The sequence below is a fragment of the Silene latifolia genome, chromosome 11 (assembly GCF_048544455.1).
Source record: "Silene latifolia isolate original U9 population chromosome 11, ASM4854445v1, whole genome shotgun sequence".
Taxonomy (NCBI): domain Eukaryota; kingdom Viridiplantae; phylum Streptophyta; class Magnoliopsida; order Caryophyllales; family Caryophyllaceae; genus Silene; species Silene latifolia.
The window spans coordinates 204,531,545-204,558,906 of NC_133536.1; the positions used below are offsets into that span (position 1 = coordinate 204,531,545).

Genomic DNA, 27,362 nt, shown 5'->3' on the forward strand with positions numbered 1-27,362 from the left:
GGTTGCTAAGATTGTCCATACATACACAGAGGAGAGATTGGGAATGATTAGAGCGTCGTAGGTTTTGATTAGGTTTACAAACCGTGTTTTAGAAACTGATTTTCTCAAATTTTATAATCTCTAAAAACACTCCCATCAACCGTTGAATTAATACTCGTCGACGGATATACTCGGTCGAGTATGATGTATACTCTACGAGTATCCTCCACTCGGTCGAGTATTCATCATACTCGGCCGAGTATTCCTCGGCAGAAGCCAAACAGAACATACACTTAGCACTACTCGGCCGAGTAGGCTCTACTCGGTCGAGTACTTAGCTTAATAAAGTCTGTAGTGTTACACTAAGTTGCCTATTTCATTTGTTATTTTGCGTGTACATAGTATAAAAAAGTTAAATCAAAATAGGGAATTGATATTTCCACAATCAGTCCTTTAATGCAATCATAGGGTCAATAGTTTCACTTTCTCCCCGTAAGAATGAAACAAATCATTTGACCTGCCGGTTTAACTCTTCGTGAGAGCACCCGAATCAACCGGGGCCAACTTGGTTTGCGCAAAATAACAAATCATCACATATATAAAGTTCTAATTAATCAAAACCTAATTAAGCGAGACCAATGATCTTTCAACGTTTCCCAAAAACCCCAACCCAACTGAACTTCATCTTCTCTTTAAATTTCCCGCGCAAAAAGTTGATACACACAGGAGTACTACTAACCCACCTTAAAAAATGCCCAAATCTTGTTTCTTTACAATCACTTCAAGCTTCCATGATTAAAACTGACCTAATTCAAGATTGTTATTTAATGAACAATTTCATTACTTCATGTTTTTCCCTAAATCAGATAGAATATGCAAATTCAATCTTTACCCAGATGAAATCGCCGAATGTTTTTGTATATAATGCATTGATTAGAGGGTTAATTCGTAGTGGTAGATCAATGGAAGCTTTAGAATTGTACTTGGTAATGTTGAGAGACGGAGTTTATCCAACAAGTTATACTTTTTCGCCGATAATTAAGGCTTGTGGTCAAGTTTACGCGGCGAGGTTTGGGGAAGGGATTCATTGTCAAGCTTGGAAAAATGGGTTTGATACCCATGTTTTTGTTTTGACTTCTTTGGTTGATTTGTATGGGAAATTAAAGAAATTTGATGAAGCATGTAAGGTGTTTGATGAAATGCCTGAAAGAGATTTGTTTGCGTGGATTACGATGGTGTGTGTTTATGCTAGGGGAGGGGATATGGGTTCTGCGAGGAGATTGTTTGATGAGATGCCTGAGAGGAATGTTACTGCGTGGAATGCGATGATTGATGGGTATAGTAGGGTAGGGAATGTTGAGGGTGCGGCGTTGTTGTTTGATCAAATGCCCGGAAAGGACTTGATTTCGTGGACAAGCATGATTGCGTGTTATAGTCAAAATAAGGAATATAAAAGGGCTTTGGCGGTCTTTGATGAGATGATCAAGAGCGGTGTTCATCCCGATGAGATGACATTAGCTACAATTATTTCTTGTTGTGCTCATCTTGGAGCTCTTGACTTAGGAAAGAAATTGCATTTCTACATTGTCAGAGAGGGGTTTTCGATAGATGTTTATATTGGTTCTGCGCTGATAGATATGTATGCCAAGTGTGGGAGGCTAGACAGGTCTCTCATTGTGTTTTTCAATCTAAGGGAAAAGAATCTCTTTTGTTGGAATTCGATCATCGAAGGGCTTGCAACTCATGGACATGGAAGATCAGCTTTGGAAATGTTTGAAACTATGCTAAAGACAAATATTAAGCCTAATGGAGTAACTTTTATCAGCGTGCTTAGTGCGTGTACTCATGCAGGCTTTGTTGATAAAGGCCGGGAACTTTTCCGATCAATGATTGATGATTTTCAGATTAATCCTCAGGTAGAACACTACGGATGCATGGTTGATCTATTATGCAAAGCCAGGTTACTGGAAGATGCAATGGATGTTATTAAACGTATGAAAATTAAACCAAATGCAGTTGTTTGGGGAGCATTGTTGAACGGCTGTAAACTTTGTTTAAACTTAGAGATGGCTGAACTTGCGGTCAGCAATCTAATGGAACTGGAGCCTGAAAATTGTGGTTACTATACGCTGTTGGCTAACATGTATGCTGAGGCAAATCAGTGGAAAGAGGTTGCAAAGATTAGGGCTATCATTAGGGAACTCGGTATTGAGAAGCAATGTCCTGGATCGAGTTGGATTGAAATGGGAAATGAAGTGCATCAGTTTGTTGCTGCTGATAAATCTCACTCTGCTTCTACCGAGATACATCTTTTGCTTGATAATTTGTATTGGCAGCTGAAGCTAAATACTTGTCCCCTTGAAGTTGAGTGTGCTTTGTGACGAGACACTTCATGTTATTTCGGATATACTATGAACTTCGTGTCGGTCATCTAGGTTCATGTTTTCTCGGGTTGTGTTTTGACCCCCACCGCTCTTAACCCTAGCTAGTTACCACAATGCTCCTATTGGTTGCGGTGCCCATAATTACCCTTTTGCCCTGGCCATTGCCAAGTGTGATGAGGTTGCTCTTGGAGCAAAACATGAGCTCTGGCACTCCGCTTGGTCAGAACCTCCAGTTGATGACACTCCTTGTGAGCTGAGGTCTCAGGTTGGCCCCAATGGCGGGCGTTGTTTGGGCTGTAACAGGGATGCTTGGTGGTTTCAGGTTTGATGACGGGTTGAAGTATGAGGATGCGAAGGTTGCTGAGAGCTTTGACGATATTTACTTGGCTCCATCCTCTACAAGGATAATTTCAGTGAGTACATTTCTGATCACTAATAGTTTCATCCAAGCAATGTGAATGAATGAATGTGTTTCTAATTCTTTACTTCTATTGGTTGATTTACTTGTGTGTTATTATGGGAACAGTTAAAATTGAGTACGGTTATAGAATAATAGTACTCCATGCTGTTTATGCCAGTAGAAAATTTGTTCCTGTCTGACTGTAAGATTCTTCTGTAATTTTTTTATGGGTTTATAAGCAATGTGCTAAATTTATCCATATTGGAATAGGCCTAGCTTAACATTAGTGATAATTTGCTATGATACTAGATGTAAGCTATATATGTTTGTATCAAGCTTTCACAGGGTATATATGATGGATTGGTGGTTGATCATTATCTGTTGCTACTAATGACTTCTAGAGTTTATTTTGGCCATGACGTTTTTTAGAGTGGAAGGAGACGTTCAAGAGTTGAGCTCAAACTCGAAAGATGATTTATTCCGTTGTCTTGCTTTTCTATTCTCATTTTTGTAAGGAGCACCCTCTTGTTTGCTGTAGTTTTTACTACGATAATTTACTTGTGTGGGTAATGGTGGTAACATTAGAAATGATTTTATGAGTCATAGAATTAACTTGAATTTGTCGAGTTTGCTTGTTATGTTTGCATGGAAGAAGATGAAAAGTTCACAAATGAGTTTTATGATAGGAAAGGATTCTGTTTAGCATTAGGATTTCACACTTTGTTTTAGCTAGTGCAAAAAACATGTTTACCATGTATTACCTTCAGCAGTTCAGTGCTATGCATCAGAGTATCCCTACCAGAGTGGCGTAGCTTATTACAGAGTACTACTTGTCCAGGTGCTATTTGTATTTATTAGAAGCTTGTACGAGCACATACACCCTCCGCCCTATTTGTATTGTCTCTATTTGACTTTAGTGGTCACACGCGCACACACGTGATCCTTATTATCTCCTTTTCCCTTCCACTGCCTCTTTCAGTTTTCATCACTCAAGTATGGTTTCAGTTTGTCACCATCTTTTAACATCATTCTTTCCATTTGCATTTTGTTTTGATAATCGTCTTTTTGACTCTTTTTCCGATCTGTTTATCATGATTCATACCATTTATAGCCACCAATTCCATTGATTGTGTTTTGGATTTATTGTTGTGATTCACACAATTCTCCAATATTTGACTAATTGGTGGCTGCTGACCTGCCTTTAATTGAAACTGAAAGCAATACAAGTTATACAACTACAAGGGGACGCGGATTTAAACCTATGACCACCTATGTATTCTCTCTAGTGAGTCTAGTCTCTACCCTAAGACAGGAAATCGTTAAGCGTACTCTCACATACGAGGCCTTTCTTGTGGTTGTGGATATTAATGATTGTTGCAGTAGTAGCGACCATGTGAAAAGAATTTTCAAGTTCTTTTCTTTTTGCTACTGGTTAGGGAGATGCTTAGTTAAGACGTAAGAGATACGGGGAACGGCTTCATATAAGTTCTAATGAAGTTCTCCAATTATTGTCAAAAGCTATATATTTGGTAGGGAAGGCCGGAATCACTTCATTTTTGTGTTTAGCTGCAGCTTAATGCACCATTAAGGTTGTTAGTTAACAATGTAAATTGAAAATTTCGGAAATAACTCTGCTTTTATTCTTTTTTCCAAGGCATATTATTAGTCCTGTTGAAACCGGTCTGCATTGGTGTCTTTCTGAGTTGTAGATTTCTCATTCTCATGTTAGCTGAAACTTGAAATCTTTGCTGATGTCAATACTACTTCCTTACTACCTGCGACAACGATATGACATTTAACAGCAGAAGTTATCATATACAACCGTCTACCATTAGTTTAAAGTTGCGCTTGAACTTCTCGAAATGATTTTTTTTTGTAATTGTTAAATGCATCTTTTCAAGTGACTAACTGAACATGCGTACATAACTATTTGTGCTGAATACACATGTTTTTCTTTTGAACTTTCAGTTTGCTTTCTCTGTTCACTTTTATTAGTATATAGTTGCTAAAAGTGTGTGTGTATCTCATCACCTTGCAAAACACGATCCCTATTCCGTACCACTTTTTTTTTTTTTTTTTTTTTTTTTTTTTTTTTTTTTTTTCGGTTCCGTCGCCTGCTTTCAGTTTTCATCACACAATAATAATGGCTTTTACAATCTCTTAACATCATTATGTATCCATTTATACATCTTTGTGATGATTAGATAATAATAGTCTTTGTTTTTGTACACTTTTCCAATCTATTTATCGTGATTCTTAAAATTCCATTGATTGTGGGTTGGATGTGATTCACATGTTCCTCCATTTTTGACTAAAACTATGACCCTCACTTGAGTTGGTGGGCTACTTCTCAATTTTGATTTGATTTGTTCATGTTTTTATAGTGTTGATGTTTACGCTCTTCCTAGTCATTTCCTTGAATGTGCTCCATGTTTTTACTCCTAAAGGGGATTTTTTTTTCAAATGTTATCAATTCCCGCACATTTTCATTTGTGACGGAGAAATGTGATCATTTTATGATAAAATGAGTAATTTTCTAATAAATAAGAATTTGTGGATGATTTTTTTTATCATAAAATGGTCATTTTCTTTGTCACAATTTGTAACATGTCATAAGAGAGACCAACTGATCAATTCCAAATAAGGTAAAAGTTGGTAGATTTATGGGGATATAGAACATGTTTTTTTTTTTTTGGCAGCAGTAAAAAAAAGGGTTATATGCTTGTATATCCATCATTTGATGGTTTTATGGAAAGGAAACTGGGTTATTATATGCTTGTATATCCCAAGTCAGTGGCCTGACTGCCGTCGTATGCCACCAACACATTATTGTCAGCCGATGTATTTACCTTGTTGTTTTAGATTATGTTATTAGTAGTATTTTCGTGTTTTATGCTGTTGTTTATAGGTATGGTTTAGTGAGCCGTACCACCACAATGTAAAACACTTTCTTTACCGTTGCCAAAGAAAAAAAAAAAAAAAAGTTTAAAATGCGACCAGTCTATCTCTTTCTTTCATACGAGAGAGAGCGATACTGAGTTAGAAGTGCACTATCAGCCCATCTCAAAGGAGTAGGAGAACAAGTCGGTAAGGGTTTCGTATAAAAAAAAACAAATCGATGTATTTGATGAATGGATATATGATTTTGAACCATGGAATTGGAAACATTGAATCAAGAACTAGTTGTCAGCTTATTTAATCTTGAGTGAAAATGCAGTAGGAGGTCAGGAAGTAACCACGCTTCCAGAATGTGATTGCCATTAATTCATTGAGTGAAGCTCAGTCAGTTAGCAGCATGCATGGCCTTTGTCCTTGACCTCTTCAATGCTATAAACTCTCTTGTGAGGTCTCTATGTCTCATGCTATTTTTATGGGACCATCCCTTTTTGTTAGTACATACTTCATATTAATTCGCAATAAAAATGTACGACGGTCTTAAAACTGTGAGACAATACTAGTGTTTCATATCAACTCTATAGTTGTATCGTAATTACTAACTGGGCATGGCCGTTGTCTACTTGTCTAGTTGTCTTCCGTCCAAAATTTTATTGTTGTACACAACCCATTATACCTAAATAACTTGAAAATAACTGACCTGAAAATAACCCTATCTGACCCTTATTCTCGCAAATCCGAAACGCGACTAGACCCGAACTGATCCGATCCGTACGGATCCGACCAGTTCACCCTTGATAGTGACATGACAACCCAAAATTTGAGATGTAGTATCATTTTTTTTGTTGACTAGGAAGTATCCACAGCTCTTTCGGAGTACTGAAGGCAATTTAATGAGTTGACCCCTTTTAAATTTGGCTTTTTTGATTCGCAAGAGTCAAGAATCAAATTCCTGACCACTTATTTAAGGGTGTGTTTGGATAGGAGGATTTGGAGGGAAGGGGAGGGGAGGGAAAGAGAGGGATGATAAATCCTTTGTTTGGTTAGCAAAATGGAGGTGAAGGGACTTTGAGGGGAGGGAAAATGGATCCCTCCATTTCCCTCCTCTAAGCCAAATTATTTCCTCTCTCCAACAAAGGCAAGATTTGGAGGGAAAATGATCTCCTCCATTCTCCCTCCCCTTCCCTTCCATCCCTTTCTCTTCCCTCCTTCTCCCTCCCCTTCCTTCTCCCCCCACTTTTGCTATCCAAACACACCCTAAGAGATGAGAGTCCTTACCACTCACACTACTCACCCTATTCAACTTTAGTTGAATGTATCATTTATTATAAACTTGCAATCATCTCAGAAATAAAATTTTGGGGTAGCGAATTTTTCTAATGTTGTTTTACACCTATGTTAAGGTGCATATTTAAAAAAAAAATAGGGTAGCAAAAGTTGATAATCTTAATCATTTTCTTGAAATTTGGGGTAGCGAGTGCTACCCTTTGCTACTATGTAGGTTCCCCCTGATCATCTGGAAAGTTGACATGGGCGTTATTTTAGTTGGCAACAACTAAATAATTACAGGGAATTTTGTGAATAAACTGTGACCTCTCGGAGTCTCAAGCCAACGTTATATTATCATGGGTAGCGTTGACTTCCATTGAATCCATTTTAGTCACATCTCAAAAGTCTAAATTTTTCTCACAAATCTTTCACAATATAATATTTCCTCCGCAAATTATTATATAAGATGGTTTTCCACCATAAGACGGTTTATTTTTGAAAAAAAAAATCATTTATTACTAATAAATTAGTTTTCTTTTTATTTTATAGACCGTCTCACTATAATACAGTGTTACACAATAATTCCTACTGTGTAATCACCAAAGACCTCGTCTCACCAAAGTCAACTATGTTTAATTTCACAACAAAAAAATATAGAAATAACAATAAAATATGAGAAGATAGTGGGTAATGATTAAAATTAGAATTAGAGTTATGGCACAAAGGATGTCGATAATTAAAAAAAAAAACGCAAATTACTAAAAATAAACGTAAGTAGAGATAATAATTAAAGGACTTGCATATTTAGTTTCCCCTTGCCCACCCGCATATTATATGTCATCTACACAGATTTATAACCCGACCCAAATTAATTCGACTTAAGCCTAAAAACCCAACGACACATATTGCATAAACTCGGGGTCAGATTCAAGACCGGCCATAGTCTCGGGCGACAACACGACTTCAAGATCAACACTACCTCCGCCTTCACGACCGGGAAAAGCCGAGATCTTCCCATCAAACTTATTAGCCCGTCCGCTCCTAACAGCGACGGGTCGACCCCACCCGAAATCATTATCATACATAGGAAACCGTGGAGAACTACCCATAGTAATCATCCCACCATCAAAATTACCTAAAGGAAAAGTCCTCGGATTACTCTCCCAATCTCCTATAAATTTTCTCACGGTTTTATCGCCGTGTGCCTTGACGTTCGTGTTCAGCTGTTCCGCGGCCCACCGTAAGTCCTTGGAAAGCACATCTCCCACCGTTGCGAAAGTCGGGATGCTTTGAATTGCGTTTCCGAAGTACAGCGGGTCTAATTTCGGCTCCAATCTATGACGGCAATTTACCGCCATCCTAAACGTTGTCGTTTTATTACTGTCCATTTTTCTAGCGCGTGTCACACACCGCCATAACAGGGCGCATAAAGATTGAAAAGAGGAAACTTCCACCTCGGTCGAATCCGTTTCGTTTACGACTCGTGGTTTCGAAACGGCTACTGCGTTTCGAATCCAGTTCTCGAGTTTCGAGACGGTTTTTGTGTCCTTTTCTTTCCAGGGATCGTTGCTCTGTTTACCGAGCAATTCAACTGCGGAGATTCGATCATTTGAAATGATCGAATCTCCGAATTTCTTATAATTGACTTTAGATTTCAATTCCAAAATCGATTCCCTACTGAATTTAAAAATTCGCTCTCTCAACGGTTCGAATTCATTGAATGTAACAACCGGACCGCCTTCCGGAACCTTCAACACGGCTGGCGAGACCAACACGGAGTTACGGCTGAACTCCGGAGGTTTCGTAATCCTCCTCACACCTCTACAAACCTCAGCGAAAGTATTAAAAAAATTCCAAAAGGAAGTTCCGTCAGTAACGGAATGATTTACGGAGCAGCCGATGAACAAGCCATCGGCTAGCTCCGTAACTTGAACAGCCAAAATAGGCTGAAAATGTCCCTTATAGCTAACAGTTCTATCATAAGTGAAGAACTGTTTAACTACATCAGGGACGTCCTGTTCTCCCAGGACGTCCCTGATGTAGACACACTTCCCCGCCGCATGGACGAAATCCACGCCGGCGTCATTACAAGTAATGTAAACATATCCGTCGGCGTCGGTCTTCAACCGTCCAGCAAGGGCGGGGAAGTGTGTCAACGTCACAGACAAACCCTCCTTCAAAAGGGAAATCACTTCTTCTGTAGCGAAAGGCGGGCGAGTAAATAGCCCGCCTTTCTGGATATAGTGGCAGGAGAGCATCGGCAGGTCCGAGACGGAAAGCTTGAGGTCTCCAATAGTGGAGGTTTGGGAGGGAATTACAGTTGATTTTGAAATGATGGTGACATCATTTGGAACCTCATCAGTAAAACAAGTCATTTTCGAGTTCTGTGATTCTTATAAGAGACGGTCTCACAATAAGTTAAAGACAAGACGGGTTTTGTGTGTTGTAAGAGAGATGTTTGGAAGAGGTGAGTGTGAGGAGAGTGAGAGGTGTAGAGGTTGGTATTTATAGGGAGAAAAGGGAAGGTGGGATGGTGGGTTTGGGTTCAGTGAACATTATAGTTGATGAGGTGGAGATTTGCATTTTGCTTTGCTTTGCTTTGCTGCTTATTTAGTGAGTAGTGTTGTCTTCTGTTCAACATTTCTCTTTCATAATATTTTATTGTTTTAATCATCATTATATACTTGACAGGGTTTAATTCTATATCCTTGTTTTGACCATTTTATAACAATAATTTATGATAAAGTTTTGTATAAGAATCTAATTATTATTGTGTAATTATTCATAATCATACATATAGTTAGTTTACTAGTTTAAGAATTTGTGATTAATTAAAGGCACTATTAGGATATTGTATTAGAGATTAGAAATTTAGAATGGTCAAATCCCTGTGATAGGAATTAAATTTTTTGTTATAGTAAAAGATAACGGTATAGTATTTAGTTTTACCTTATTTGAAAGATTCGAGACAGATGTTAGCAATTTAGCATTCTAGTATGAGTTTATGAAAACCTTATCATTGACAGTTTGATGGAAAGAATTATTTTTACATTTAAAGCAGTGGATTTTCATTTATCCAATGTTATCTCTGCATATTTGCATAATATCATGTAAAATCTGGCAACTTTTGTAGAGAATTACCGTATTGATTAAAATAATCATATCCAATTTTTTTTAAGGTGGTTTGAATGTAAAGAATCTTCTCTATTTCCTTCCATCTAACCACAAGAATGGATCAAATTATTAGTCTTTCATGAGTTGATTAATTTAGCGATTTGTTTGCCTTCTTTTCTCACTTTTGTTTCAATCGTTTATTGTTTTCCTTACATCATGTGCCTAGGGTGCAAAAAACCTGATCTGAACTTGATATGGGCTCGAATTTTGAGCTTAATTTGCAGGTCATCGAACTTCACTTAAACTCAGATCGATCTCTGCTTACCCATATGTTCTTTCATCTTCTCACTTTTAATATTCTTAAAAATATGTATATCTCAAAATTTGTCTTCACACTTGCATGAGTTTTGTCCTCGTACCCGATTTGGGTCTAAGGTTAAAGATAGTCTTAATTTGCTCTTTTATGTTTTAAAAAAAAAAATCAGTCCTGAAATGTCTCTAATCAAAATTATTTGAAAATGATGATTAACTAAAACTAGTGTGATTAGGAAATTGGTCTCCACATTGTATGGTGTACTTTTTTTTTTACCCACTAAATTACAAAAACAGAGATTGAGATTTCACTTGTATAGTTATATGTCCACATTGAAATGATGTTGTCTAGTGAGCATGGGACCTAAATTAGTTAAAAAGCAACAAGTAATTGATCATTGCATGATTAGATTGATTAATTGTTGTCTATAACATATAAATGCAATATCATGTGGTATGTCTATGCTAAATTTTGCAAAGTGACAAATTGAATTGTGAAGTGCTTGGTCGCTTAATAAATGTTATAAACAACACGTTAAGATAATCATTAGGTTATAGATGGGTATATACAACAAAAATGTTGAAGAAGTTATATATCCAAAACCTTTTTATGTAAGCAAGTCATTAGTTGGGTTAAGAAGGCGTTTGGTTCGCACTATAAAAAGAAAAAGGGAAATAAAAGAAAAACGAAGGAGTTTTTTTATATATACTCCCTCCCAGTCACTATATTGTTCTCATTTGATATAGGCACAATACTTAAGGAAAAGTATTAAAATATGAGTAAAAGAGTTGCGTGGGATTGGTGATAGGAGTGAAGGATGAATTATTAGTAGTTAAATAGAGAATTGTGGGGCCAAAATATAAAGAAAAGTAATAAAATAGGAGTAAAAGAGTTGTGTGGGGTTTGAAAATAGGAGAGAAGAATGAATAAAATAAGAGTAAAAATTACCAAAAAAGGAAATGAGAACATTAGTTGAATAATCCGTTTTGGGAAAGTGGGAGCATTATAGTGACTGGGAGGGTGTATATTCATACCTGTTTAGTTGGCAAAATCTCATTTGTGATGTTTCACAAGTTTGTTTCGCAACCGATTAAAATAATATAACAAAGAAAAGATAATTGTGAGAGATGATAGATACCTTTTCATCACAAGCAAGACTAACTCTGTCTAGTTCATATACTCCATAATAGGTAAAGGTATGGAAATTAAAACTAAAATTATTATAACCACTGTCATCACAACCATCCCTACTACCTCCCCTTACTACAGTCGCCGTCAACCTCATTACGAGCAGTCCACTTCGCCAGCAAACCCTCCATATACCACCCTATACCAAGGTCGAAACCCCACCTCAATCCTAAAACACCACACCAACAACCAAGAAACACCCAGCCCATCACTGAAACCCCTTCCCCTACTCATGTTATTACTCAACTTATTATTTCATTTCAACTACTAATAATTTAGTGTTTTTTAAAATAGAAGGTTGTAACCAGTAACTGTTGTATAACACAATCCAATAGCATAAGATAATTCCGATAAAATAAAAGTTCAAACTTTTAGTTCAATATATTAACTAACCTCTTGATTTTATTTTGATACTCATATGTAAAAAAAACAGTTAATGCATTATACAACTGGTTATATATACAACTTATTCATTGGAGTTGAGCTTGTTATAAAGTTATCGAACTCTACTAACAAAATTATCGAGTTATGATACAAAATTATTGAGCTTAAAAGAATAATTATTAAGCTCAATAACTTCGTAAAATAGCTCAAAAACTTGTAAAATAGTTCAACAATTTTGTGTAAGAGCTCACCAATTTTGAGGTGGTTATACAATGATGCTATACAACTGGTTGTAGGATAATATTTGTGTAAAAAAACCCAAGATATGCAAATATGCAGGTTATTAATTTGAAATATTACATTAAAATAATTTTTTTTTCACATTTTTACTACATAATTTTATAAGACCAACTATTATTAAATTAGTCTTTTACTTTTTAAAAAAAAAAAAAAAAAGAAAAAGAAAGAAAACCGTACACACCAATTCGTGCTCTCGTATTAAATGGTACTCGACTACTTGTACTTTATCTCTAACATAACATGTTCGATAAAAAAAGTATTTTTCCTTCTTCAACTAATCATATTGCTCGTTTGATAAAAAGTATTTTTCCTTCTTAAACTAATCATATTGCTCTAAATTTTAGGTAGGATGATCTTATTTAGTTACTTTATGTTAGAAGTCAAGTCAAAATCTGAAATCCATGCGTGGTCATTCAGAATGATATGAAAATCAAGGTGGGAATTGGGATTACCTAATTTATAATTAATTTTGATTTGATGATACAAGTAACAGAATTTATCGGTAAAGATGTTTGTCATTGGACCAAATATTATGGGAAAATAAACTTAGGATTTTGTATGTTTTTTTTTTTTTTTTTTTTGACAACAATAAACCGATTATATTAAAACAAAGAAGTACAAATACATAACATATTACCCAAAGAGCTAAACTAATGACTGTAAGGGGTAAATGACGAAAAGGTGGCGAATTTCATGAATAGAATTCCGCACACTAATTGGTACCGGCGATGAACGTGCGAACAAATGATAGTTTACGACATGAAATGTAAAAAGAGGCAGAGGTAAAAGCCGCTGATCGGGCCTTTCGCATTGCGATTAGTAAAGCTCTTGTCGAAGCATGTAGCATATTGTCAGCTCTGATAAGAGTAGTATACTCTTCTCCAGTATGAGAATCTGAGATGGACGTACGGTAGCAGTTATTCGGATTAAATCTACGGACCAACACATAGAAACTAACAGATTCAAAGCTGATGTGGGTAGGTTGTCGGCTTGGTGCAGGAGCTTGAGGTAACGAAAATAAACCGGCTAGAGAGCTCCACGTTTCCGGGAATTTGTTATAGGAAGAAAAGAGATGTTCAGCAAGTTGGCATATACGTGAAGGATCCACCGGACACTGTTGGAAAATTATGGAATTTCTGACCGACCGCATTGCTTGCAAGACACAAACAAATAAAGAAGAGGATCAAAAGCACTTGATGTATGATGCGAAAAGTAGTACACTAAATCAGCCAACCAGTGAGAAAAAGGCACCGTCACATTTGCGTGGGAAGTGAGACCAAGCATCGATGATTGCCATACATGTTGCGTAATGTTACAAGAGCGGAATAAGTGGTCTGCATTTTCCTCTGAAGAGCCGCAGAAATGGCAAGTGAGACCGAGAGACACTCCGCGTTCCTTAAGATTAGCTGAAGTAGGCATTATATTGTGTGCAAGGCGCCAAAGCAAGAGGGGAAATTTAAGTGAACCAGGTGATTTCCATATGCAAGACCATGGAAAAGAAGACTTCAAGGATGAGGACGAAGTAGTAGATTTAAGCCAAAGGTGCAAATAGCCCGTTTTAACCGAGTAGCTACCATCCTCAGTGTATTTCCAATAAAGGAAATCGTCCGTATCAAGAAGCGGAGGTTCCATTGTGATAATTAATTTAGTCAGAAATGAGCAAAGCGCCGGAAAATAGTCAAGTGTTCCAATCACCTGAAGGATGTAGCAAATCCAATAAACTAGGATCAGGTTCCGTGTCTGTCCTATTCCGAATAGGAACAGTACCATGCACCCAACGGCTGTTAAACAAGTTTGTCTGTTTTCCGTTTCCAATTTTCCAGCAAATTCCCGAGGAAATCTCTGTTAATAATAGAAGGGAGTATAACTGAATGACGTGAGTATTATTGATAAACTGATTACAATATATAGGAGACTATCTTGCGGAATACTCCAAGAATATTCCTCAGTATAATATCCTACCTATAATATATTTTCCTAATAATAATATTTCTAATATGATATTCTCTAATATCCTCTAATACACCCCCTCAGTCAAAACGGTAGTTGACGGACGCTTTGACTGGACGAAATGAAAAGATAGTTGAGGATGCCGTTGAAAATGAGCCGAGTTCGAGTTGACTTTGTCAGCGCGCTAACCGGTTGAGGTGCCTTGCCCTTGTCTGATCTGGCCATAGAAGACGAATGCCACATAAACTAATAACAATAAAAATACTAATTGTGCACGAGAGTCGAAACAGCTCGTGAGACACAAAACTAAAACGTCAAGGTGCACGAGGGCCGTAGCAGCTCGTGAAACACCGACAATAATTAACAAAACAAAATAAATGGTGCACAAGGGCCGAAGCAAACTCGTGAAACACCGAAACTGTGAGGGCCGAAGCAAACTCTACAGTACAAACAAAATAAAATCAATAACACTAAACCAAAAAAAACAAATCACACGTCTGGCGAAAGTAATTGGCCGACGATGTCATACCACCCGGCCCGTTAGGCAGGGGTGGTTGCTGGGCGAACCCGAGGCGGACGAGGAGAAGCCGATGTCAGACGTGACAGTGGTTTAGATCGGGCATCGTAGCGGGATGCAATGGCGGTGGCGGTTGCCGAAGCAACATGGCAGATAGGGTTGTTTTAGCAACCAAAGACAACACGACAAGATGAAATGGCGGCGGCGGCCTGTTTAGAACCAACTTAACGGCAATCGTCGTCGGCATACCAACATGAAGAACGAACAGAGGCGGAGAGAAATTTATTTACTAAACTAACAATCTAAGCTTAGGATATGGGCATGGGTGGCGATGGTTGTTCGGAGATTGATGGCGGTGAACCGGGTGAAGGTGTGGGATCTGGGTGTGAGAGGTGGTGGTTCGGAGGTTAGGCAGCGGGTAAGGTGGTCGGATGTGGGTTGTTGATGAAGGTAGATGGAGGCAGGGATATGTTGAAGGGGTTGGTAGAGGGTGATGACGGGTGTTTGTGGTCGGAAATCTGGCGATGGCTGGTTGGTCCGATTAGGGTAGTCATACGGTAGGTTGTTAATAATAGAAGGGAGTATAACTGAATGACGTGAGTATTATTGATAAACTGATTACAATATATAGGAGACTATCTTGCGGAATACTCCAAGAATATTCCTCAGTATAATATCCTACCTATAATATATTTTCCTAATAATAATATTTCTAATATGATATTCTCTAATATCCTCTAATAATCTCATCAACCGCACGACAGATACCGTTCCAAAGGAAAGATGAGTTTGAGACACGAGACTTGGCAGTAGGTATAGGTAAGTCACGACCATATTTAGGAACAAGATACTTAGCAAGCAAGCCATTTGGATGTAGGTGGATTCCCCAGAAGTTTTTAACTAGCATTGCTTGACTCAGAAGAAGAGTGTTTTTAATACCTAAACCGCCATATTCTTTTGGTGCCTGTAGAGTCTCACGCTTCAGCCAATGAATAGAATGCCTTTTCCAATCATGGCGCCACCAAAACGCAGCAATTAGAGAGTCAATTTTCCGACAAATCCCGAGTGGGAATGGAAGAGCCGCCATCAGGTGAGATAGAGGGAAGCAAGTAGAACGGCAGAGATGACCAAAAGCTTACTTGATTGAGTAAGATGCAGGGAAGATAGCGATGAAATTCGAGTCGTCAAGTTGTCAATATAAGGATGAAATACTTGAGAGCGGTTTCTTGGGATGTCAATAGGAACACCCAGGTAAGTACCAAAGGTAGAGGAACTCTGCATCTTAAGTATAGAGGTTAAATGTGATTTAAAATCAGACGGAGCATTTGGGCTAAACTTAATAAAAGACTTATTAAGGTTAATCATCTGCCCCGAAGCCGATTCAAAGTCTTTGAACAGATCCCTTAGGGTTTCAAATGCTTTTGGGGCAGCTTTGCAGCATATAAGTGCATCATCCGCATAGAATAAGTGTGAAACGGTTGGAGCATAACGGGAAATTTTTAAACCCGTGAGCATCCTCATCTTCTCAGCTCGAGCAAGCTGCCGAGATAAAACCTCCATGCAAATAATAAATGTGATTTTGTATGTTTTCAATTCAACTTTCCCAATTCTTTCCCAGCATATCGCACATATCCGCCATACCGAATTCCCAGTTTGGTAATTCCCATGCAAATAATACGAAGTAATTACTCATTTCCTAGTCAACGTTTTACGTGTATTGCATGTCCTCCTTTTATAGGACCATTTTTGTTTTAAGTAATCTATTTTGGGGCGATCGACACGTGCTTATTTGGGTGCAAGAGTCTTATATGAAGACAAAAATTTATAATTTTTTTTAATGATATCGGTATGTGTGAACACATTTTATTATGGAATATCTTAAAACGATCTGGATAACAACTCGATTTTCTGAGATTTACATATTTAAGAGTTAGTAATGTACTCCGTAGAAGATATTGCCCTTCGAACCGGAAATTATACACAGTGTATTTGATTTTGTAGATGAATTGTCAAATTAGGTGAATGTAACAAATTTTCTATTGAAAACCTGAAGTATTTATAAAATTACGAGTAATTGTTATTGAGAAACACTTTATTGTCAACAACTCAATTAATATGTACACTTAGATAAATTTTTTAAAAAGTCGATTTGGAATTGGAATTGTATTCTAGGTTTCCATAACTATCTTCTTAGAGCATCCGCAAAGGTGAGGCTCCCCTTATTTTCTCTTTCCTTTTCTTATTCGTCCACCTCATTTTCCACTAACTTTTCCATTTACCCTCCTCATTTCATAACTACATCTATGCAACAATGGGGTTCCCCAACAAATATTTATATTTAATAATGGCCCACTTTTTTCTAATTAAGCTAAGTGCAAACTGCTACTTTTTTTCTAATTAATCTACTGCAATCAGCCATGTGCAAGAATCAAGTACATATTGGCCCACTTTTTTCATTTGGGAAGCTCCTTCAAAAATAGAGGAACCCCAAATGTTGGGGAGCTTAGTGCAATAAGGAGGAGCCTCATAGGAGGAAAGAGAGTGTATATGGGGAGGTCCGTTTCCACCTTTGCGGATGCTCTTAGTTAACAACAATAATACTCCCTCCGTCCTGGTCAATTGTTGTCCTTTTGTTTTGACACAAAGACCAAGGAAAGAGGAAAAGACCAATAACTAAATGAGAAGTGAAACAAATTGAATGAGAATGATCAAATTACTCATCAAGTTCATTCTTAAAATAGAAAGGACAACAAATGACTGAGACACCCAAAAATGAAAAAGGACAACAAATGACCGGGACAGAGGGAGTACATTTTTGAGTGAAAGGCTGGTCTTGGAATATTGATAGAGAAAAGAAAACAGAATGACTTAAGCTCTGTTCTTTTCGACTGAAAATAATTGAATTGAACTGAATGTATTGTTACTGAACTGAACTAAAGTAAGAGCTAATTTGTGAAAAGATGAGGTGAACCGAATTAAACTGAATAAAGCTGAACTGAACTGAAATGAGCTGAATTAAGTTCAGAAAACAGGGTTACGCCTTAATTAATAAATTAGTCTTTAACATAAAAACCGTCTTACACAAATATTTCACTCCATATATATATCACCATATGTATTCGATGGAAAATTTGGTCCCTAGTCAATAATATAATTTGGTCACTCCATATATCACCATATGTATTCGATGGAAAAAGACATGAAAAGGGTAAATTAGTTTGCTTAATTTGCTTCTAACGATGAAAAGTTGCTTGCTAACTTATTGCTAGTCTTTAGAAATGATTGTTTGTGTCTTATTTTACTTGAATGGAAAGCTTGAATTGAGTCTGTGAATTAGTTGCATTTAATTTAATCTAATTAGACTTAAAATACGTTCGAAATAGTTGCATTAACAAATATCATGTAATACCCCGAAAAAAATTAGTTTTAAGATATATATAATAATAGGACCATTAGAAACTTTATAGACTAAACTCGTATATTTTTCTGTATACATGAAGACGGCTCCATTTTAGTATTTTTTTTGTCTAAAAGTATATGAGTCGGACCCATTACGATTTTTACTACCCTATAAGATAAGTATAAAAAAAAAAAAAAAAAAAAAAAAAAAAAGAAGCAAAATTTTACACAAACCCACGTATACCTTTCTAGTGTGACTCATCATATATAAATGGGCAATAGGTCTTGGTATAGACGGGTGGGGCGAACAGACGGGTAAAGACCTCTAATAAAATGGGTAGGGGGGGACAAGGTGGGGCACCCCCATGTGCTTCCCACTTTATGGTAAATGAGTATTTTGTGAGAGAAAATGGTATCCGTCTATACGTATAGACGGATAGTGTCCGTCTATAATGAAAATTTGTGATAAATGGGTAAGGACTAAGGAGGACCAAAACTCAACCAAAAATGAAATCAACATTTTAGATTAGTAAGAACGAAGGGAGGCAATAAGCAAGCAAGCGTGGGATTAACTCATTACCATACTACCTTTACGAGGAGAGAAAAATAATTATGGGCTAATACTAAGAGAGGCTATAAGATCTTTTATATCCTAAATAAGGTATGATTTCGGGACTCTTTGTCGATATAAGTAATTCTTTACATTTGAAATAAGATATTAGAAATAATCGGTTTATATTAGTTTTATTGTTAATTTCGTCTTATGATTGTTATACTGCTCATATGTTATATTATTTACCGTCTTATAAAGTTATGACTCTGATAAGGGTACTGTCGTTATAATGCATCATTGGCCAATTGTAGCATTTGGGATACGATTATTGATTTGAGGTGACATTATGTCGTAACCTGTGTACACAGAAGGGGGCGTTGGCTCCGGGAGTACTCCAAATATATATATAAAGAAATGGGTGTTGGCCCATGAGAACTAAGGGGCGTTGGCCCGACTGAAATTATTCTGTTCCTGTGTACATGGAGGTGGGTCTTAGACCTGGGTGAGTGTGGATCTCCATAATGTTTCTCAAATTCAGTAATGGTAGACCGGCATTAATGTCATATGAATATATATCCTGTTGGTATGACAGTCATTTAATGTTTTTGGGATACCGGGTTAGCCTCTGGCAAGGAATACTGTATTCTGTTAAGTTATCGTTTTGGGGGGGTTCACGATAATAAGGAGAATTCTATTGAATAATGGATATGACATAAGGCCGGGGGAGGGAACTGGAGTCATACTCAGCCTGTGGTTGGCTGATTCCGTTACTTTCACTCTTTTTCAGGTACAAGTATCGGGGAAGGTCAAGTGTGAGGAATTTCACCTAGAAGATAAGACCTATAATATGTATAGTTTATAATTATAGGGTTTTAGTTTTACTTTTGGAGGTGTATTTATTTTAATTGTTTAGCCTTGTATTCTCCGAAGGGGGAATACGGCGGTGACGCCCTTGTAATTCCGCTGCTACATTTTGTTAATAAAAAGAGCTATTTTGAGCCACCTGCTTGTTTTTCGGGGCGTTACATATCGTAAGACAGAAAGATATGGGATATTTGGATAAGTGGCCCCAACTGGCCAACTTGATACTCTCGTGGTATAATTGTAAAAACAATAAGTCTTATAACCGTCAAAAGCTTGTAATCTCTTATAACTCTTTTTCCACGTACCCTCACACTTATTCTCCCATTCGGAGCTTGTGAGAGGTCATAAGCTTGTGATAAAAGATGTCCGTCACAAATGAGAATTTGAATTATATAAATTCAAATTCGAAATAAAGATGTTAAATATTCTCTCTGTTCCGGTGAATAATTATTTATTTTCATTTTGGAATGTATCATTATTTTATTATCTATTTCTATTTTGGGCAAGTATTGAACAAGTTGTTAGTGTATGCAAGTGGGAATACTTCCTTTATTTTATTAATTTGAACAATAGATAACTACTCACCGAAACAGAGGGAGTAATATAGTTGTAAAGTTATGAATTGTGGAATGGTGGTATCTAGTTATGACTTGGATTCAAGTTCCATCGGTAGTAAATTTATCCTTGCGACTCTCTTTTAAGAAAGAGAAAAAAATTTAATTTAAATTATTTTAAAAAAATGGCAAGTTAATTAAGGCTCTGTTTAACTGATGTTTCAGCTACATAGTAGTTTATTTGGATTTAATTAGCTCATTTGGTTAAAAGTTTAACTAGCTTATATTTTTGTGTGAGTGTTTGATAAATATGTTATTTAACTAAATAAATTAGCTGAATAAAGGTTATTTAGGTTAGCGTGTGAAAAATAAGCTAATTTATTTTATCAAAATATAGCTTATATTATCTAATAATTTTTTATTTTTTTTTGTGCGAAAGAGGGGCAAAGCCCCGAAACTAACTACTAGTTATTACACGGGGGGTAGTAACCCCAAAAATGTCCTCCCTAAGGATAGGACGAAGTTCATTAAGAGGAATATCTAAATGCGTAATTAACGGGTCCGCGTTTACTCCCTTGTTGGCCAAGAAATCAGCTGCCCTGTTAGCTTCCCGATAGGTATGCTCCAGCTTGACTCTCCATTGTCCTCCTCGTATTAAATCCTTACATCTCTTGACGATGAATTTGAAGCCATTGCTTACTAGTTGATCTTCATTAATGAGCTCGACACATGGGGAGTTATCCATATTAATGATAAGTCTTGGAATATTGAGTGACTTGGCTCGCTCTAACCCCGCTAACAAGGCCAGGAGTTCCGCCTTCATAGAAGAGCACGACCCACACGAGAAGAAATAAGCAGTAATAAAGTTACCGGTTTCATCCCGAATTATTTTATCTAATAATAACAACTACATTTTCAACTAGTTTACCAATGCGCTTTCTCACCAACTTCTAATTTCCAGCTTTCAGGTAACAAACAGTTTAATTAGCTAATTTTACCAAACATAGCCTACATAACTGAAAATGAAAAATCAACTTGTTTGTTTCATCATAACTTTCATGTTTAACTTTTTAAGATAGTTGTTTATTATAAATATATTTATAATATGAAAACATTGCTTATTTATAATGTTTAACTTTTTAAGATAGTTGTTTATTATAAATATATTTATAATATGAAAACATTGCTTATTTATAATATCACATGTCTTATTAGTTTTATAAAATTATATTCCAATACAAATATTCTAAAGAATGTTAATCCAAAGGGTTGTAAATGATCTTAGCCTGCTCCTCGACTTCACAGAATCGATTCGGTCAAAGTCCGACTTTAGCTCAGTCAAATAAGATCAAGCTCGACCAAAATTGACCAATTCATCCAAGTTGATTCTGAGCTCAGCAAAACATGGATTGAAAGATTGTTCTAAAAATAATTTAAAAATTATAAATTATTTTAAATTATACTTTGTACGTTATTTTGATATTTATAACTTATAATATAAATACTAGTTTTGGAACCCGTGAAAATCACAGGATCGTTAATAGTTTTTTTTTTTTTTTTTTTTTTTTTGCAAGAAAATTAAACTCATTTTATTCATCCAAATGGGAAGGAAAATGAGAAGGGATCTTACAAAAACCCAATGACCATCATGAACTTACAAAGTTACCAAAACAAAAGGAAACCTAACGGGTGACAAAAGGCGTTAGCTTTTTGAAGCCAGCCAAATCTGCGTGTATCTATCACACCTATCTGAAAGCCTGAGTTTCAAAGTGTATTGAAGCGTAGTAGAAATCGATCGGGCGTAGAAGCCGCCCACCGAAGATGCGACTGTTCCTCTCATTCCAAATAACATAGACCATGCCCGCCACGCAACTAGCTGCGACTTTGTTCCTCCATTTTCGTTTTTTAGTACCTCCCATGAGCTTGTAAAGGTAGTCCTTAACATCAGTGTCCTCCCCTATACCAGAAAACCCCAACCATAAAGACATGTTACGCCTCACCTGTAGCGAGTAATGACATCTGAAAAAGTGTTTAATAGTTGACTGTGTTTAAGTGTTTAATTTGTGAATAACTTATATGGAGTAGTCCCCCTCTCTCAATCATTTGTTTAATTTAATTAAAAACCACTCACAAATAATTAAAAAAAAAAGGTAAATAAATGAACACGACTGAGGGAGCGGTATTTTAAAACAAAAGTTTAATACACTCCAAATTTTTGATTCGGGATGATATGCAAACAAAAATGTGAATTTTCCGGTACTTCTGATCTTATGGACAATCTTGACGCCATAGAAGTATTGGAACATGAATTTGCGCTCTATTGTTGTCCCCTGTTTTCAAAGGATTTAAAAATATGAGTACAAGTTTATACCAATAAAACAAAACATTAAAAGAAGTCACCCTTTCATATATGAACAAATTGCATTGAAATTTATTTTCTACTCCATATGCAGTTAAAAATCTCTTAACTTCAAAATATATAGCGTGATTACTTTTCATTCACTATCCTTTCTTTCTCTACAAAAATATAACCTTCTTATTACTTCACTTATAATAAGTACACTTATAGATATAGGATTTAAATAAATACTCCCGTCAAAATCCTAAAACTCGTACAATATGGATAATTATGCTAGGCTCGTAAAAATATTTCTTATTGGGTATGCAAAATAATTACGCAAAGTTAAAAGCACGTCCATGTTAGGATCGCATTAACATATACATAACTCCTACAATAACATCATTAATTAAATTATCAAGTTAATTAATTAAATTAGCACCTCCAATTAAGACTAATAAATATAAATACATGAACAAAAAGAAATAAAGGAAAAAGGAGACACAAAATTTCAATAAAATACTCTAAATTACAGAGAGAAGAAAAAAAAACAGACTTTTGTAAGGATGAGTAATGTTGGTTTGGATAACCTGGTATCAAATAAGACAATATGAATTGGTATTTTGATGAGATTTTATAGAAAAAAAATCAATGACTCTCAATTTTCTCGTCTGAGTTGCGTTGCTAATGATTCTTCAATTGTCTGTTTAATTAATGTTTCTTCAATTGCCTCTTTAATTAGTGATTCTTCAATTGTCTCTTTATTATTTGACCATTGCTTTGACCGGTCGTGAACTTTTATGTGAGCAACTTTAACAACTATTCCGAATAATTCCAAGGAAAGGTTACATATATTTAAAATATCACATTTTGTATTATAATAATATACTTTGTAGTATATATAAGATAGATTTGCGACAAAAAGTAAGAGAGTAAAGTAAGGATCAAAACTTTATAGGTGAACTCTAATAATTATTATTAGTAGTATAAGTTGAGCAAAACTAATTACACATTTCTCGGAATCACGCAATAAATAGAGATTTATGCATATACGATTCTAAACATAGCTTCTTCATATTCGATCATTCATCAAAAATTATAATCAAAATAATACTATTATACTTCATACGAAATATTAGCCTTTCCTAATTCAGGAGAAAATAAAATATAAACAAATCATTCAAAAAAATATTTATCCAAAAAATATTGTGAGTTAAAGAATATTATATTTGATGAAAAACAAAAAAAAAATGATTTAAAGGCTTAAAAGCATTGGAATTGGAACAATGAATTGGAAAACAAGAATCGGTTTCTAACTAATTACTATTTATGCATATTATAACACTATGATAAGATCAAATTGACATATGTGCATCGTACTTTAACAATTTGGCTAAGTAATTTGATTTGTAACCTGTTTGACAAAATAAAAATAGAACATAAGTGTTACAAAGGAGACTAAAGTGTAGGAAAGAGTGAAGGACAATAATGTAACAACATGTCAACAACTTATTAAAGTTTTTTGCTACCATTCGATATTTCAAATACACCATTGTAGAAAAAAGAAAAACCGACAAAAATGAAAGAGTCATCCAAACCAAGAAAAAAAATATGTAAATAAGATCCATAGCCATTATTTCGAATCTCGTGCATTGTTATTGATATGTGAGTATGTCATCCTCCTATAATATTAATACAAACACACACACAAAAAAATAGCTAATAAAATTCTAATTAATTCAAAACATAATAAAAATAAAAAGTGAAACAATTAATTTAGTTCTCATTGTATAGTTTACCTACCAATTTTTTGAATAAAGTTGAAAATTCATTCTCCTGCAATATTAATATAAACAAAAAAAAATAACTAATAAGATTCTAATTAATTCAAAACATAATAAAAATAAAAGGCGAAATAATTAATTTAGTTCTTTAACTATACCTTACCTACCAATTTTTTGAATAAAGTTGGAAATTCATTCTCCTAAAATATTAATACAAACACAAAAAATAATAACAAATTAATATAAAACATAAGAAAAATAAAAAACGAAACAATTAGTTTACTTTTCTATGTATACTTTATGTGCTATTTTTTTGAATAAAATTGAAAATTAGGGTGAATATAATAGTTATATATATGAAAAATTCTATTACAAATTCTCTCAAAAGTTTATGAATGAAAGAAAAATAAAAAATATGGTACATAAATACGGAGTATATATAGTAATGATGAAAAGAAAGTTAAAAGGCCAATTCATTAAATAATGGAAATAATGGTTAAATAAATAAGGTAAATAAATAACAAAAATTATGAGAGGAGATCAATGGTTTACAATTATTTTTTCTTTCTTTTTTGTGTTTATACCTTATATTTTTTAATTTTATTAAATTGGTAATCCATATCACTTTTTTTTTTTTTTTTTACCATGTCACATTAAAAGTTGTCACGTCACAATTAAACTTGCCATGTCATATTTTTTAGGTAAGCCTTTTTTATTGGATTTTATAGATAGAAACTATTATAGGTGTTATAGGTTTTATATCCATTATACAACCATAAATTCCAATATTTTAATTTTATTTTTAATTTATTTTGTGGTATTATTTAATTACATAATTGATTGCCGAGAAACTCAAGAGGTGATTTAAATAGGAAAAAAATGTTAATGAAAATTATGGGTGTTAACTGTTAAGTAATATAAAGAGTTTTAATCAATTTATTAACATATTATATTATAAAAACTAATTAAATAGGAAAAACTTTTAATTAATTTGGTGGGTGTTAAGTATTATGAAGAGTTTTAATCAATTTATTACCATGTTTAATTAAAAAAATGAATTAAATAGGAAAAAAAGTTAATAAAAATGGTGGGTGTTAAGTAATATGAAGAGTTTTAATTAATTTATTAACATGTTTTATTACAAAAATTTCAATTAAAATTTCAATTTTAATTATAAATTATAAATTTTATTAACATGTTTTATCAAAAAAAAATTCAATTAAAATGTCAATATTAATTATAAATTATGAAATTTTGATGTAAATTTCTAAGGGTTACATAAATTTTGGAAAACAATATGTTTAGTATACAAAAATCATTTAGGAATATAGATAATATCTTTTAATATTATAGATAAGTGAATTAAATTAATTTATAGATAAATGAATTAAACTAATGCCATGTAATAATTGGTCATTTTAGGATAGCCTTTTAATAATATTTTATAGATATTATAAACTATTTTTACATATATCGGTTTGGTCAAACAGTGCGAAAATGAAATGAATATAATGACAAATCGGACTTGTATCACGGTCAAAATTTGAAGCCAATCTCAAACATACCGAATTAGTTAGTACGTACTCGTGGCTGAAGATATACACAGGGCTATTTGTGGAAATTTATCACGCCGAAATTATACATTTTACGCATGTTGAAATTGTTGCATTCTTAAGTGTGGCTGCTCATTTTGCGGCTTTGTTCGTACTTCGTAGCCAACGGTCTCTTACGAATTTTGCCATTTTGTAAATATGATAAGATTCGTAGATAGAGTTTTTGATCATTTTTGTTTGGTGCATGGTTTGCCAAACATTTTGTTTTATGTGGAGTACGATTAGGATATGTATTATTGCTAACATAGACACTCCTCTTAATCTGTCGTCCCGTGTCAAAGAATGAGATGTCGAAATTAATTGATTATAAGATGAGTTTGGGTGAGAAATGATAATTAGTTACTGTTAAGGTTAAATTTTCCATTTACTTATTTAAATTTAATATCAAATACATTACAAAAATAAAATGTATGGGGTCAAAATGTCAAATAACATTATTATTATTATTATTTTTTTCACAAAAGCATTCTTTGATTTTCTAATTGTTTTTTTTTAATCTTTTATACGTTTAAATTTTGTGAGGAGGGATAATTTTAATTACAACTAATCTTACACCACATTTTCTTCGTTCCTTTAGCTTATAAGCCCGTTCATTTTGTCTACAGGGTGCGTATGAAAAATTAATTTAACAATGTGTACACAAGGGTATAATTATAATGATCATTCATAGTTCAACAATGTTATTACTCAGTTGACTCTGTCTAGACAAAATTATGATGAATAATTGATTAAGTCTCAGGTTTTTTTCTTAATTTAACGAATATTCTAAAATGTCGAAAATAAATGGAATAATTCGGAAAAAACACATGACACCCTAACACGAGAGATATAATTCCCTAAAATTACGAATATCGGTTATTAATGTTTTTTCCCATGATCCATGGGAGTCAAGTAAATTAGTGAACTCATAAAATATTGTCATATTGTATTATTAAACTAATATTATATTCCTTATATAAAACACATACTCTGCATCAAATGTTATTAATCAGAATCCCCTAATGCAATCACAAATTACGTATTGTATGTTGGCTGTCATTTCTCTAAGAAAAAAAAAGGTCGGTAATGGAATCTCTTAATTGACTTAATTTTAACTCAAATCCCAACTGTCTTGTACTACTAATCCAACTAAATATACCCAATTAAAAATGCCACACTTGAGATATTAATTAATTAATTACGGATTAATATTAATTAATTATAGTTAGGCTCTGTTTGGCAAAACTACCTGAAAAGGTAGCTGAACCCTAAAAAGGTAAGCTGAAAACTGAAAACCTAACTGAAACCTGAAAAGGTAGTGATAAGGTAGTTGAAAATTATGAACTGATAAGGTAACTGATTATATAAAAATGTGTTTGACAAACTAGCTGATGAAAAGGTAGCTGATTTTGGTAAAATGACATAAAAAGATATGAAAATTATTTAAAATTATAGAATAAAGGGGTAAAAAATGGAAAATAAGTCATTTCAGGTACCTGATTTCTCAAATGCTACCTGAGGTAGCATTTTATTTCAGGTACCTTATTTCACCAAATAAGCTTCTTGCCAAACACTTGCAAAAAAA

The 27,362-nt window shown here is 34.6% G+C and overlaps 3 protein-coding genes across 3 annotated transcripts; 1 reads left to right on the forward strand and 2 right to left on the reverse strand.

Moving 5' to 3' along the window:
• Positions 1-562: 562 nt before the first annotated feature.
• On the forward strand, positions 563-3,119 carry LOC141612402 (pentatricopeptide repeat-containing protein At1g06143). The gene has a single exon (XM_074431167.1). The coding sequence runs from the start codon at positions 618-620 to the stop codon at positions 2,358-2,360; it is 1,743 nt and encodes a 580-aa protein (XP_074287268.1). The 5' UTR covers positions 563-617; the 3' UTR covers positions 2,361-3,119.
• Positions 3,120-7,600: 4,481 nt separating this feature from the next.
• On the reverse strand, positions 7,601-9,493 carry LOC141612403 (putative acetyltransferase At3g50280). The gene has a single exon (XM_074431169.1). It carries the CDS (start codon positions 9,300-9,302, stop codon positions 7,812-7,814), a length of 1,491 nt encoding a protein of 496 aa, XP_074287270.1. The 5' UTR covers positions 9,303-9,493; the 3' UTR covers positions 7,601-7,811.
• Positions 9,494-15,779: 6,286 nt separating this feature from the next.
• LOC141614733 (uncharacterized) lies at positions 15,780-16,253 on the reverse strand. Its single transcript, XM_074433479.1, has one exon. It carries the CDS (start codon positions 16,251-16,253, stop codon positions 15,780-15,782), a length of 474 nt encoding a protein of 157 aa, XP_074289580.1.
• Positions 16,254-27,362: the final 11,109 nt, after the last annotated feature.